The following is a 16,292-nucleotide window of genomic DNA, read 5'->3' as shown; positions in this document are numbered from 1 at the left end:
ACAGGTGGGGGGGGGGGGGGGATCAGTCACACTGACACTAGTAACCAAAGATCAGTAACACTGATCATGGTGAAAGATCAGTATTACTGATCTAAAAGAAAAGTGAGGATTGTGAGAGATGGGAAAATTGATCTAAAATTATGAACATGGAAGAACTAAAGTTCATCAGTTAATGGCTGTAACCAGTACAAACAGGATAAGCTTGGGGGTTAGGATGCAGGAAAGCAGAGTCAGCACGATTAACATAAGAATCTTCTAGTCTTTGTGACAAGACCATAAGACTAAGAAAAGGAATGGTAAGGTACAATAGAATGTAGGAAGTTGAGGTAGTCTGGATCAGATAAAGGTCTCCTAGCCCTGGACAGAAGTACCAAGTCCTATATATCTAATTAGCTAACCATACACAGATTTATACATATGAAATTAGCCAACCCTAGATAGAATGAGTCAACTCCGCATACCAAGAGATTGTAGCCCCGAGAATCAGGAAGGTGTGAATAAGGACAATGACATGATGGGACACCCACAGGATACCCCCTGGTCCTCCAAGTGTACTGAAACTGCACGTAGGCAGGAAGGATTACCTATGCCAAACCCATCCAGGGGGCAGAAGAATGTAAGGGGGAGGGCACTCTGATACTGAAATTGACTGTATAAAAGTTGGGTGAGCCCCAGTATGTGTGTGTATTCCCAGGGTAAGGGGAAGCACCCAACTTTGCATTGTTGTAGTAATAAATGTTCTTTGTTCTCAATTTTTGTCTCGAGCAATTTCTTTAAAGGTACTTTAATTTCTAACAGTGTCATGTCCAGCTAATACAAGCTGTAGTTTCCTACATTATGTTGATTGAATCAAAGACCTTGGACTCATATTAACTTGTTCTTGTGGTAAAGTTTGTTGAACACCTAAACTGGTCAAAATAAATATCTAATTTGGCTTGTCTATTGTCTTTGTTAAGGGTGAATTTGTTTTTGAGTTTGACTAATTGAAATGATACCATTGCCTGTGGGGGTTGTAATTTAAAACCCATCCAATTTGCACATTTCAATGTGTTAGGTCTGCTTTGTTCATGAATGAGTGAGTCAGACACCCAGACTGAGTCGAAATCAAGGTTCTTTGTTCTTTATTACCGGATTGTAACACTTGCAACTAACAGTGTTAGTTGGAGAAGGCGCATTCTGCCATTATCAGCAAGTGGTGTTTTTTTATACCTCAGGATACGTACTTAATAAATTATCATACCATGACATTGTCCAATGAATAAACTGTTGCTACCCTTCTCTGTTAGTCTGCTGCACATCATTCTTGTTAGTGCAAAGCTTATCTTGAGTGTACAAGGTCACATCTGCATTCTGTTACTCCTTAGTACTGGGTGACTCCTTCTCCGGTCCCATCTCATGATGTTTTTACCTTACAATCCCTCCTTTGTCCTCTTTAGAGGACAATCTTGCCCTGACTACGCTACCACCACGTTACATTAGTTCGCCTACTATTGCCAAGCTCTATACGGGTTCTGTTCACGGGATTGTTCGGCTGGTGGGCGAGGGCTCCCCCCAACCCTCTTTTGCGTATACTCCCCATCCGTTTCCCCGATCCCAATGCCCATTTACAAGTTTCATCCCCATTTGCCCCCAAGCAAATAACTAGCTAACCCCCCAAACATTAGTAAGTACCCAAGTTAACATATGGTCAACAATCTATTTTATAATGTTTGTGTTACAATCAATGTTATAATATTTGTGTAACAATCTATTTCATAAACCCTCCTCCCCGTCACATTCTCCATCAGACTCCAGATCGATCTCAGCAACTTTTGACGCCTCCTTTGAAGTGAGATAGTCCCGCTCCGTAGCTTGTAGAGCTTGATATTTTGGAGGCAGCTCATCGTGGTTGGCAAAGGCTCTCTCAGTGGTCCTCGTGACCAGCGTTCGAATGCATGGAATACAACAACAGCCACAAGTGATAAAAATCGATACAGAAATGAACAATCCTAGCAAAAGTTGTCCTAACATTGTGCCCCATTTCCCAAACACTCCATGTAACCAGGACAAAACAGGGTTAGAGACTCCAGATTGGGCTTTTAATTCCTTCGCCAATGTCTTAAGTTTTGTCAGCCCCTTAGTGAGTGACCCATCTGGCCCTGTGTTATTAGAGATAGAAGTGCAGCATAGATCGAACTGGAAGGTGCTATCCTTGTCTTTATCTATCTTCAGAATAACTTTGGCCCCGCATGGATCCGAACTACTCTGTTGGCTTGTTTGGCAACCCATCAACAGGAATGCCCATAGGGCCCTCGGCATTGTCCACATTTGTGGACTCAGATCAGAAAGATATTTGTCTGAGTCTCCGTGATCAATATTTTCTCCTTTTATGGGTCGGTCTCTTTCTACTTTCTCATTCACTACCCGGTCCCATGCTTCAATATTCAGTCTGATAAATTTCCCTCCCTCCGAGGTGGAATATCCCAGGATTTCTGTCTGCCTGTATTCACACCCCATCGCTTCCTTCACCATCGGACCCAACTGTCGGGCGTGGTGATCTTTGGCAATTCCCAAGGTTACATGTGGCACACTTTCTACTCCTAAGCAGAACCACTCCATTTGTTCTTCTGTCATGACAACCATAGCAGCTATTCCCTCCTTACCCACAAAGATAAATGGACAATGTATCATTTCTGTCTTCCCTTCTTTTAGAGAGTCCCACCTCTCCTCATACTCCTGGTCCGGGTGGATGGTATAGTTTAATGTTACATGCATAGGATCCAGTGGATATTGGTAATCCCCATACTGAGGAATACTGGCCCTCCACTCAAAAAACTGTTTAATCAACCCCGGGCCTGGTTCATCATACAGTAGTCGACTCCAGATAATAATAACCTCCACAGAGTCTTCTGAAGCATTGGTTGGAGTCATTAATATAAACTGTCCTTCCCTTTCTATTGTGTCCCCTGGGTATGTTAACCGAAGGCCCTTCTCAGAACATTGTATGGTTATTCCCAGTTTAGTAAGAATGTCCCTTGCCAATAAATTAATGGGGCAACTTGGCACAACCAGGACAGGTGCTCTAACCCTTTGTCGTCGAAATGTCATGTCGATGTTTCCCTTATCCCGGAGAATCCTATTGTAGATAATGTTTTGCCCGAATATGTGCTCCCTGGGGGCTGTTTAATCACGGTCGTAACGGCTGCCCCTGTGTCAATCATAAATTCAATTTTTTCTCCATTTACCGTCCCCCAAATTTTCGGTGGCTCCCAGGGAGGCGTGATTTTTGGATTCTCCAGGGCCCCGTCAATAATCAAATTCAGCACCTTCCCTAATATCGTCATCACACTGGGGTGCCTGGACTTGTTGATCACTCTGCCATCCCCCAATTTTCTGGAGCCGATCAATGTGTCCACCCCTATCCCTTGCTTGTCCTCTTAAATTTCCTCCTCTTCCTCTATAGCCTCTAATAGAGGGTAATCCTTTTCCCCTTCCTCTCCCAGCCTCTGGACAGTCCCGCTGGTAGTGTCCAGGATTTTGGCAGTGCCAGCATAGGGTATGTTCTCCTCTATACATGGTACTTAGTGGTCTTTCCCAACCATACCTTACTTGGGGTCCCGGAATTATCACTGGCCCCATGGCCTGTGGGACTATCTGTTGGGCCGTTAGTTTAATCCCTATTTGTTCTATGGCTCTCATCAATTTATCGGTTGTCTTGTCCACTCCCTTCTGGGATGCACTTTCTGACTTAGCCTGCTCTGATTGATGATGTCGTTTGAGTGCATGTGTCAGGTGTCTTTTCCACAAGTCCTCTGACATCTTCTCTAATCCCACAATGTCCCTTAATTTTGCTTGAACCGGACCAGGTAGTCCGTTTATTGTCCAATTACGAAAATTAGCATTTCCCAGGGGGCTGTGGTCGGGTCTTTCTCCAGTCCCTGTCTCCCATAAGTCCCATGCTCGAGAGAGGTACTCGTGCGCAGTCTCCCCTTCTTTTAGTTGGAGGGTTACCAAGGCATCCAAACTATAGGGTGTAGGGAATGTTTTTCTAAGTGCTTCCCAAAATCTATTTCGAAGTGGGTCAAATTCTATTTCATCCCCCAATTTACTGCTTCTAAGGATTCTCTCTATTTGCTTCAGGGCCCCTTCTGCCTTCATTTTTATCATGATAGTTCTGACATCTGCGAGTGCTAATTGTTCTTGACAGGTTTCTCGCTCAAAACAAGAAATCCATGGACCAGCCCCATTACTCAATGGAGGAAGTTTTTTCATTAGACTCTCTAAGTCCATTCGTGACCAGGGTACATATTTTTGATTTCCCTGCCCCGTGATCAGCAATGGGCATTGATATCTCAATTTTGGGGATTTCTGTTCCTTTCTTACTCTTGGAATACATCTATTTATTCCACCCTGTTCAGACACCTCTTCGTCACTACTGTCATTGTCCCCGTCAGGTTCTGATGTCTCAGAGTCAAAGGTATATCGTTCATGCTCATCTCTAAGATAATTTTTTCGGTCATAGTCTAGTGGTTTCACGTCTTTCTCTTTCGTCCTAACTATGTCCAGGCGGGCATGTCTACTCTTCTCCCTCCCGAGTTCTTTTATGCTACTTCCCTCCCATGGTGGGCCGTATCTCGTTTCCTCATCTGTACTACACTTTTCGTCCTTTATTCCTATTACTGTTCCTCCAGCTTGGAGTTCTGCTGAGAGTGTTGGAGTTATCTTTTCCATTTCTCTCAATACACCTACCATTAATTCTTTTTGTTCCTTACTGATCTGCCCCAGCACATTCACATCTTTGTTTAAGTTTTCAATGTTATCATGAACCTTTTTCATGTTCCTTTTCTGCGTCTCTAAGTCTTTTTCTATTTTCTTGGATCCCGCGGGGGTCTCGACATCTATTACTCCCCCTTCTATTTTTAGTAAAGGGGCCTGTACCTTGTCTGACGTGTCCCTATTCCCGATGTTCCTGTCATGTCCCAGTGTTTCAATATCTGGATATAAGGGACGTGACTCCCGGATCCCATCTGGGGTGTCAGGGGTACCTTGTGACTCCACATATGCATAGGACGGGGGTCTACAAGCTATTTCTACAGGGGCCATAATAGGTGGGTTATCAGGGAGACCAAATTCTTCGAATATAGCTAGGACATTGCGGTACTGCATCTCCTTGTCTCTCATCTTTTTTTGTGCAGACTCTCGATTAAAGATTTTCCTTTCTATGTCCCGTTTGTATAATTGTATAAGACTCACTTATAAATGATTTATTGTCAGAGTACATACATGACATCACATACATCCAGAGACTATGAGAGAGAGAGAGAGAGAGAGCATAGCGAGAGAAAGAGATAGAGAGGCAGATACACAGAGCACGAGAGATAGAGAGAGAAAATGCCTTGCACTGGCCCCACTGGGAGAAAAGTCTTCAGATTAACACTTTCGTTTCATGGTTACACCTTTAAAAGGTTCTCATCCTGTGATCACTGGTCTGGATCAGATTGGGTCTCCCACCACTGGGAACCATCACTCCTTCCTTCCCTCCCACCTCGAGTGAGCTACATGTCAGCCCACAATGTCTGCCCTGATCCCACAATGGTGGGGGTGCGAGAAAGAGGGAGGGAGAGAGGATAAAACAGGATCCCATTTGATGCGGAGCTGGAATTGTGGGCACAAAATTAAAACCAAATTGTATTTCTCTGCCCTGCCCCACCTGGGGATTTCAGGGCAGCACCGCCACAGATTGGGATTAGGAGGGGGAGTGGGTGAGAGAGGAGCGGGGGGGGAGAAGAGAGAGAGGGGGAGAGAAGAGAGAGGGGGGAGTGTGAAAGGAGGGAGGGAGAGAGCAAACCCGGACACTTCGTGGCTGGAAACTGGAAACAGGCACTTTTCCTTTCCCTTCTGTTTTTTGTTTCTTCCAGCTTATCTAAGACCCTACGCTTTAGAATTTTGTTTCCCTCACCTGTCAGGAACATCTCAGCGCTCCCGGGTAACCACCCCATCTTCCTCCAGCGATCTACACATTTTTGGAGGATTTTTTGTTTCTCCAATGCCACATTACTGATATTTCGCTTCCCTAACTCTTGATTAATTTCCCTAATAACTTGGTCAAAGGTCTTAGCAGACAATTGTGCAGCCATTGCTGCAGGGTCGCTTCCTAATGCCTCTTTTAATTTAGGTTCTTGTCCGTTTAGGGGATCTATGTTAACGAAAATCGCTTTTAAAAATGTCTCTTTGCAGGCCGGATGAAAAAAAAATTTTTAGTGAAACAGTCTCTAAGTCTGGTCCTCCGGTGGACCTCAGACTGTCCTGTATACTCTGATTGCTCGTTTTCCACTCTCTGTTTTCCCAAAGAGGTCTGAAAGTTAAATTACAACTAGGAAACCAAATTTTTTGGGCTATATTTTTGTCCAGTTTCCGTGTACCAATCTATGAATTTACGTAACTTTATCTCCTTGGTGATGCTGGGAATACCCTCATTTAACTTATCAAAAATATTTTGAATAAACCGGGTGTCTCTTAAGATTCTGTCAACTTTTTCATTGATATCTCCTACCTGATCCGGACACAGCTTTTGCAGCCTTTCGTCGTCGTCCTTGTTCACCAGGCAGGTGTCCCTGAGTACTCTTTTTGTCGTCTCAAGGTCTCTAATGTCCGCTGTGGTATTCCACCACGGCGAATTGGGGAAATAAATTCTTAAGTTTTCAAGTGTACAAACATTATCATACCTACCGGACATTTATAAGTGAGTCTTTTTATACAATTGAGACCAATAAGCCTGATCCTTCGTTTTCTTTCAAAGCCCAACCTTTACGTGGGAGATTTCTCCTCTTAATAACCAGTTTAGGGCAGAAAACTCAGGTCCCCAATTGTTCATAGACCCCCTTTAAAAATACTTTTTAAACTCTAGTAGTTTGTCAGAGAAGCACTTATCAAATGTCACTCAAACACCTTAAGGACTTTTCTTTTATCTGTAACCACTTACGTGTTACAATCCTGGCAGGTGACGACCTTCAATTATGGTCGTCTAATTTGTCCGATCTCCAGTTCTTACTGACAATCATAAAGATTTTAAAAGAGAGAATTTTGTTAAAACAGGCTTCTCTGGACCTTTTTATCAGCCGGCTGAGATGATTGTCAAGAAAAACAGAAACCATCGTCCAGTGTCCACTCACCCATCACGTCGGGGTCACCAAATTGTTAGGTCTGCTTTGTTCATGGAATGAGTGAGTCAGACACCAGACTGAGTCGAAATCAAGGTTCTTTGTTCTTTATTACCAGATTGTAACACTTGCAACTAACAGTGTTAGTTGGAGAAGGCGCATTCTGCCGTTATCAGCAAGTGGTGTTTTTTTATACATCAGGATACGTACTTAGTAAATTATCATACCATGACATTGTCCAATGAATAAACTGTTGCTATCCTTCTCTGTTAGTCTGCTGCACATCATTCTTGTTAGTGCCAAGCTTATCTTGAGTGTACAAGGTCACATCTGCATTCTGTTACTCCTTAGTACTGGGTGACTCCTTCTCCGGTCCCATCTCATGATGTTTTTACCTTACAAATGTCAAAAAGCCCAATCAAAGGTAGTGCAGTAGACTTCAACAGGGATTTTCTTTTCTGAAGGCTGCACCTGGTAATTGGAATCAGGCGACTCAGGCAGTTGGAGTTGAAAAGCTCAGGACAGCAGGAAGCTGATGGGGCAGTAGAGATCAAGTGATCCAGGGAACTTGTGACAGAGGGTGGTATTAATTCACTTTAACTCAGCATTTTATGGAGTTGGTACTATTGGCTGGAGTTCTACACAGTACATGTGGCAGTGAGTAGGAAATTTACAACTAATTAGTTTTCTCCCTACAGTGGTGATAAAGCAAATCTGATAAAGTTCTATTATGTGTCCTCTGTTACTAGTTGAAGGGATGTTTGTTAATTCAGTGACAGCTAATTAAGATTTTGCTCTTAATGAGAAAATTTTCTCACTACTATATTTATGGAGTGGAAGAAAAAAATTGTAACTCCAGTAAGGGAATAATACTGACTTCACAGAGTTAGAGTGGGATCCAGGCAAAAAAAAAAAAATCAAAGCCTCAATCACATTGCTTCTAGATACATCACCCTTTAAACATGTATAGTATTTCACTTTACAATAACTCCCAGTTTGATCACCATGGACCACAGTGTGAGGAATTGGTGTTATACCCAGCAGTCCTGAAGAATGTATCTCCTGTTGAAGTGATACAGGCCTGTTTTAGGTGGTTTAAACTTGACCGAAAACATTCTACATTCACCCCATCCAGTGCTACTTCCTGCCCCTGTCTAATCAAACCAATCAATCTTAACATGGCAATCATATTACTAAGCAGGTATTATGAATTTTGGCTGCATTCTACCAAATCATCATGTTAAGTCTTCTCTTTGAAAACATCAAGTGCCTCAACTATTTAATACAACAGCAAGTTCCAGATTGTATTTACTCTCTGGTGATGATGGTTCTTTTATGTTCATTATTGGGTTTATTGCTACCTGACTTTTAATATCCCAATTTTGGATTTGGTTTTGGTCCAATTCCATTGACCTCCCATATAAAATGGGTAGCCATTATGTGGGATGGTTTATGGCCTACTGCCAGTTTACAGATGAACACTTAAAATTTAATAGAATTTCACAACACATAAAGAATTCCGACTTATTCATACAATGCAAGTAAGATGCCAAATCTTTGAAGTAAACACAAATACTGGAAACATTCAGTGTGTCCAGCAGTATCAGTGGAGAGGGGGAAAAAAACATTTTTTTTTAGGTTGTTGATCCTTAATCAGACTTCATCCTGAAACATCGATTCTCCCTACAGGTGCTGCCTGACATGCTGAGTGATTCCGCATCTGCTGCCCATTTGTTTTTATGTGCTTCTCCCATTTCCGACATCTGCAGTTTTGATTGCCAAATTCTCTGATGTATAAAATCCAGGTGATCTCATAAATCCTCCGCATGATCACCTTGACAGCTCATTGTAGAGTGTGATATTTTTCCTGCTTTGGCATGCAGGATACTGATTACTGATTTCAGCAACTTGCATCAAGCTGTGCGCAAGCATCTGATTATAAAAACACATTCTTCATTTCCCCTTTTATGTGTGGTATTTAAGCCAGTCTTCAATATCTCAGAGTCTCACTGGCGCACAATAAACTATTACCTGTTTTCCCTGAAGGAAAGCAGGTTGCCCACGTTAATTATCTTCGGCAACTTTGATCTGTAGAAATCCATCTGCTTACATAATATCAGTCAGGCCTGTGAAATGACTCTCGCTAATTGCAAAAATAGACAGATGGCAGCCTTGAGCTTCCAGGTAACCAAGCCAATTTCCCATTTTTATACAGCATCCTCACTCTGAAAATGTCCATCCATGCTTTGCTGACAAATGTCTGTGCTGTCACTTCTAAATCTGTAAGCTCATGGTTTTAAGCTGCAGCGTTTGCATTTATGCCTCTTTAATCAGTGGTACACCATCTCCTTAGAGATTCCGGGTGGGACAGGCATGAAGACAATATTCTTGCCCACTCATTCATTTTCTTTCCCAAAATACACTAATAATAAAATGTCTAGTTGTACAACACAGGACATTGTTATTCAGGACAGTCTGCAGATGGTGTGATTGCAGTGCAATACGCAAAAGTGCTGGAGAACCTCAGCAGGTCACATAGCATCTATAGGAAGCAAAGGGAGGAAGAGCTCAGGCCCAAAACGTTTGTTCTATCACTTTGTTTCCTATAGATGCAGTGTGAGGTTTTTCAGCACTTTTGTGTATTGTACAGCACATTATTCTGTCTTTATCCACTATATCAAGAGTATTTGCTTCCAATATTTATGTGGTTGACATCAATTTTTCATTGATAACTCATCCATCAGCAGTAAGTTCAGGAGGCTGCTGCACAGCGGACCTGTGACCAGAGGTTTGGGGCGAGTAGCTCCATACTGTAGCCTATCACAACATACATTTTGTGGGAGTTGCACCAAAAAATATTGCGCTTGTCAGAATGTACATTTGCCACCATTTATTTGTGGATAATTCCTCACACTGTAAGACCAACAAGTCATGATGGCCCCACATATTTCTCCCAAAAATATAATTTATTCATAACATATATAAATACACAATTCAGAATTATTCACTGTCTCAGACATATCATTAGAATTGGTTATAATGCATAGAATACATCAAATCCTATCAATTTCTCAGTCTCAAGCCATGTCAGAAATAGTATTGAGGTCATTACTAAAGTCTCAGTCTCTCAGTGTCCAGTTCAGGAGTACTCTAGATTGTCACCTTTCCCCAATGAGGTTTAATGATGGGTGCACAGAGCTTCAGCGCCTCCATGAACATGAACTTGCGCATCTTGGAATGTGACCATTAACAGCATTAATTTGCCTAACATTGCATTGACGAAAGATTAGAGAGACTGTCACACGGGAACAAGGCCCTCAGCATCCGGTGACAACAGGACTAAATATTGTGTTCTTTCCCCACAGAGCTTTTGTAGCCTACTCCTGCACCATTGAATCTGTCAAGTATCTCCAATATGTCTCTTTACACTGGAAGGTCATCTTGGAAAATGCAGTTCACAAGGACACAAATGTGGGGAATCTATGCAACCGAGAGCAGGTAGTACCCGATGACCAGACTCTTACCTGCCAAGGCAGCTATATTAGGTGTCTTGTTGCCTATTCTCTCCAGTCAGTTCTCACCACACACCTTGGGTCTTCGAAACCAGATTTCCAGTACTTCTCTGGTAATTGGAGCTGGAGATGAAAAGAGCAGAGGATCAGTCAGACCAGTTGTAAATGAATCACTTTGACGTTCAAACTTGTCACAGACTCAGCAGAGTCTGTGGATGGACAGAGTATCAAAGCAGAAGAAGACATTTTTTTTAAAGTACTTGGAGGCTCTGACTTGAATGATCTCCTAGTCATGCCAGTATCTTTCTTGACAGTTTCAGCAAAAGCTTTAATATAACACCTCAAAAATGAAAGAAGAGAGGACAGTTTTGCCTGACTCCAGATGATGGGAAAAGGTTCCGTTTCTCATCTACTAACTTGGACTGCACTGTTGATACCTCTTTTTGTCTTGGACTAATTCCAATTGTGTTTCAACCCAAATCATCAACTATTTTTGCCTTCCATGGGTGCTGCCTGACCTTCAGTTTTCTGTGTTTCTTCAGTTTTTCAGCATCTGCAGTCTCTCCTCCTTATATCTTGTTTACGACTGTGAATATTGATTGATCTAGTGAAACACAAAAGTCTGCAGATGCTATGATTGTAGTCAAAACCCAGAAATGCTGGAGGAACTCAGCCGGTCGCACAGCATCCAAAGGAGGAAAAGATATAGTACTGACATTTTGGGCCTGAGCCCTTCCTCAAGGTGTCAGTGAAAAAAGTAAAGCTCCAAGTCTGCAGCCAGTCTCTCTGATTTAGAGGGAGATCACTTCATTGAGCACCTCAGTTCTGTCTGCTGCAAATAGCATGGATCTCCCAGTGTCCACCCATTTCAATTTCACATCCCATTCCATTGCTCTCCATGTTTTCTGGCACTACCAGAAGACCACCTGAAAATTGGAGGAACAACACCCCATCTTCTGTCCTGGCACCCTCCAACTGGATGGCATTAATATCGACTTCTCCAGCTCTGTCTGTTTGTCTCTCTCTCTTCCTTTTTCTATCTGTCTCCTTTCACAGAGCCAAACTCAATTCTCGCATTTCTTCTTATCATATCCAATTAATACCTTTTTGTCCCATTGGTCTGGACTCCTCCCTACCCCATCCTTCTCTCTTTCTTTCCCCAGACTTTAATTCAAACACCTGCCTTTTTTTTCACTCAATGCCTTGAGGAAGGGCTCAGGCCCGAAATATCCATAATATATTGATTTATCTATCATTTTATACATTATCCTTTTTCTGTCTGGTCATTAAAGTTATTTAATTTGTAGGACTGTGGTTGGTTTATTCTACATACCTGTGTGGCTGCAACAATAAAATAAATTGGCATATCTGTACATTGTAATTGTCCACCAATAAATTCTTTTCTCATCATCTCATCTTTGACCAATGGCGTAAGACAATTCCACAGGTTTTTCTTCATCTCATTCCTAAATAGCCATCACTTTATTTGAGACTTCAATCCAGCTCTGGTGCCTTCAACTAGTGAGAATAGCCTCTGCATCCAAGTTTCTAATCCAGTTATGTTAAGGTCCTGATTAAAAAGCAAGAATTTTTTTTAGGATTCACATCATATGATTTCCTTACGATTGGCTGTTATATCCCATGATCTATTACATGATTAAAACCAATTATTATGATCATCATTTACATCACAACTACCACAGCTGCCATTTGTTTAATTGTTGCATGTTAAACCAGTTTTTTAAATATTTTCTTTATAATTAGATACTTCTATTTTTGTCCTACATCAATTAGACTGCACGCTACCTGTGTTTTCATTTCAATCCTTTTCCTTTATGCAATGGATTTGGAAGTGTTTACCTAGAGTTATGTTTTAAGTTGGAGCATAATTGTAGAAATGGTAGAGGTTCTGGATCATTTAGAGAATGTCTTCTTACTGTAAGTGGTTAACATTTTCCTTGGCAGACCCTCAGGATCAAAGATGACTAGCTTCCATCAGTTCTGTTGTTCAGAGGTGGGAATTGTAGATTTTCCTGCAGGGTGGGCTGTGGTGCGCTGTTAGCCAGAATCAGACACACACAAGGTAAAGACTGTACACCAGGCTTTAATCCACAGTCTTCTAAAGAGCCAGGCTGGCTGTAGCTGCAGTAACTCTGAGTGAGGCTTCGGGAGGCCAGCGCAGGCTGGAGAGTGATTGACACCTGACCGGGTGGGGCTTGATCCATTCAGGCCAACTGATTGATAGCCGGCCAAGTGTTGTCCTGTCCCCTTACACTCCTGCAGATACAGAGGTTTCCCCCTGTAGTAGGCTGGTGGTGTATCACCACATTCACTCCCATCTTTAAAATTGTCCGGGGGTGGGGGGCAGTAACAAGGAATCATATCCACTATGCAACATACAATATTTACAGATTGAAACGATCCGGCGGCCGCCAGGATCTCTATGACCATCGTAGGACTGGCTCTTGGTCACTGGTCAGAGGGGAAGTGGGGGGGGGGGTTTGGCGACAGGGGACAGGGGTCTGTGTGACTGATGTGGTGCTGCGCGGAGGGGTGGCCAAGGGTGCCAGGGTCGATGAATGAGAATTGTATTGGATGGGTGGGGGGGGGGCAGGTTCTTCCCCAGGGCTGAAGCGGGACCCTGGTGGTTAAGGAGATCCTGCGCACCCTGAGGACGGGGATATATGCCCGGTCGGCGTCGTCCCGGGCTGAAGGATGCAGTGGGGTGGTGGGTGCTCCTGCTGGTGCAAGGTCCCTGGTTGAGACGGTGTCCTCCCTGCCACTGCCGAACATAACGTTGGCATAGTTGAGGTTTGCATGTAGGAGGAAGACCTGCTCGACCAGGGGTTCGGCCTTGTGTGTCCGTACGTGTTTATGCAGGAGCACCGGTCCCAGGGAAATGAGCCATGCTGGGAAGGACATTCCAGTCACTGACTTCCTGGGGAATGAGAACAGACGTTCATGAGGGGTCTCATTGGTAGCTGTACACAGCAGCGACCGAATGGCATGGAGTGCCTCGGGCAGGGCGTCCTGCTAATACTCAACAGCCCACCCTTTCGACTTGAGTCAGGAGGACTGCCTTCCACACCACCCCATTTTCGCATTCCTCTTGCCCATTGCCTCTCGGGTTATAACTCGTCATGCGACTGGTCGTGATGCCCCTCGCCGTCAGGTACTGGCGCACCTCGTCACTCATGAAATTAGAACCCCATTCGCTGTGGATGAAAGCGGTTGTCTTGGGTAAACTTGTACCTCTCACTTTGTTCATTTTAGATTGGTCACAGTGTTTGAGCTACCAAAAGAAAATAGACACACACACCGAGAGCAGTTCAGATTATACAACTGTTTATTACAAATTCAAAAGCTTATTTCAAACTGCAATATGCAAGCCCTTCCCAACTATACTTATCAACACTTGCACTGGTCCCAACTGCCGAAGCGAGGCAACGACTGCACACTTATAGTAGGTTGTCAGGGCGCCAGTAGCAGCTTCTCCACCTCCCCCGACCAGGACTTTGGCTGGACTCTAGAAGTTCTTCTTCTTGCTGAGAGATGTTGCCACCTCTCGGAGAGTCTCAAACTTCAGCCGCGGGACCATGGCTTATATTACCCCAAAACTGCTTACCCAAGCACCTATTCCCAGCACAGCAAGAAAGATAAGCGAGCAAGCTAGCATGCTAGGCTTCTATCGAATAGCATAATTTTCAGCTTAACACTTTGAATACAATGGTTTATTTTGCATCAAGGCTAGGCCTCTGACAGTCTGTGACCAAAACAAGCTGGAAGATTAAATGTTCTTGGTACATACATGTCCTTTCATCAGATAACTGCATCTCTGGCCCCTCGGTGGAATTTAGCTTATGTCTGTTGATTCTAAAAAAACAAGCAGGTTCTCAGCCTTACAGAAGCAAAGGCTGCAAAAGTAAAAAACACGGTTTAAATCTTCCATTACACGGGGTAGCCAAACATGGTGAAGATCTGCCCCAGGGCCCTGATGATGGTGGCCGTGGAGGTGTGTGGGCAAAGGATAGCGAAAGGGAAGCGGGAGTACTCGTCCACTACTGTGAGGAAGTAGACGTTTCGGATCATGGAAGGCAGGGGCCCTTTGAAGTCCATGTCGAGATGCTTGAAGGGCCGAGTGGCCTTTACAACATGGGCCTGGGGCAGGTGGAAGAAATGGGGTTTACACTTTGTGCAGACCCAGCAGGCCTCAATCATATACCTGACATCCCTGATGGTATACGGCAGGGTCCAGGACTTAATGAAGTGGTACAACCTGGTGACACCCGGATGGCAGAAGGACTCATGAAATATATGCAGCCTGTCGTCATGCATAGACGTGCAGGTCCGAGAGAGGGCATCAGGGGAGTTGTTAAACTTCCCAGGACGGTACTGGATGTTGTAGCTGTAGGTTGCCAGCTCGACTCTCCAGTGCAGGATCTTGTTGTTCTTGAACTTGCTCTTTTGGGTAGTGTTAAACATGAACGCATGGCCCACTGGTCCGTGAGGAGCATGAATCTCCTGCCGGCCAGGTTGTGGCGCCAGTGGTGGACCGTTTTCACAATCGCCTGGGCCTCTTTTCAATGGCGGAATGCCCTAGCTCGGAGCCATGAAGGATTCTAGAGATGAAACCGATGGGGCGCCTCCCTTGGTAGAGGGTAGCGACAAAAGCTACCTTGGAGGCATCGCTCTCCAACTGGAAGGGGGTGTCCTCATCCACGGCCTGCATCGTGGTGTCTGCAATGTCCTGCCTGTTGTGGATGAAGGCTGCCTGCGCCTCGGGTTGGAGGGGAAAAGTTGTAGCTTGGGCCAATAGGCGGACCTTGTGCGAGAAGCGAGGGACCCACTGCGATTAATAGGAGAATAGGCCAAGGCATCTGCGGAGGGCCTTTAGCATGGGGGGAGGGGGGAGAGGTAGCTCTATTAATGGGCACATCCTTCTGGACCTGGGCTGACAACCCCATGAGCCAAAAGGTACCCCAGGATGGCGAGGCAGGTGGTGCTAAACACACACTTCTCCTTGTTGTAAGTGTGTTTCAGCTCCCCGGCCATCTGGAGGAATTTTTCTAGGTTAGCATCATGGTCCTACTGTTCAAGGCCACAGATAGTGATGTTATTCAGATACGGAAATGTCGCCTTTAGCTTGTGCTAAACCATGTCATCCATCTCCCGCTGGAAGACAGAGACCCCGTTCTTGACCCCAAAGTGAACTCGGCGGAACTGGTACAGGCGCCTATCTGCCTCAAAGGTGGTGTAGGGCTTGTCCTTTGGATGGATGGGGATTTGGTGATACCCAACTTCAGGTCAATCGTGGGGAAAACTCGATAGCGGGCTATCTCATTGACCATGTCGGCAATCCTCTTCAGGGGGTAGGTGTCCAGTTGGGTGTACCGGTTAATGGTCTGGCTGTAATCCACAACCATCCTTGGCTTGCTTCCCCCTTTGACCACCAGGACTTGGGCTCTCTAATGGCTGTTACTGGGCTCTATGTCACCTTCCGGCAGGAGTTGCCGCACCTCCACCTTGATGAAGTCTCTGTCTGTGGTGCAATAGTGCCTACTTCTGGTTGCGATTGGCTTGCAGCCTAGTGTAAGGTGTGGGAGGAGTGCCGGTAGGTTGATGCGTAGTGTGGAGAGATCGC

The 16,292-nt window shown here is 44.4% G+C and overlaps 1 protein-coding gene across 2 annotated transcripts in view; it reads right to left on the bottom strand.

Annotated features, from left to right (window-relative positions):
• Positions 1-3,284: 3,284 nt before the first annotated feature.
• The window catches only part of LOC138756980 (uncharacterized), a 193,138-nt gene continuing 180,130 nt past the window's right edge, over positions 3,285-16,292 (bottom strand). Inside the window, exons 1-3 of one of the 2 annotated variants that reach the window (XM_069923529.1) lie at positions 11,985-12,215; positions 10,664-10,774; positions 3,285-6,633 (exon numbers count right to left, since the gene is read on the bottom strand). In XM_069923529.1, the coding sequence (XP_069779630.1) occupies positions 3,286-5,160 (1,875 nt within the window). In that variant the 5' untranslated portion in view covers positions 5,161-6,633; positions 10,664-10,774; positions 11,985-12,215 and the 3' untranslated portion in view covers position 3,285. Of the gene's footprint in view, positions 6,634-10,663; positions 10,775-11,984; positions 12,216-16,292 lie in introns of those variants that run through there. The other variant, XM_069923520.1, reaches the window with a different exon arrangement.

Source organism: Narcine bancroftii, chromosome 1 (genome assembly GCF_036971445.1).
Source record: "Narcine bancroftii isolate sNarBan1 chromosome 1, sNarBan1.hap1, whole genome shotgun sequence".
In the NCBI taxonomy this organism is placed as follows: Eukaryota; Metazoa; Chordata; class Chondrichthyes; order Torpediniformes; family Narcinidae; genus Narcine; species Narcine bancroftii.
The sequence above is the reverse complement of the archived record's forward strand: the minus strand, read 5'-3'. Positions and strand labels throughout refer to the sequence as shown.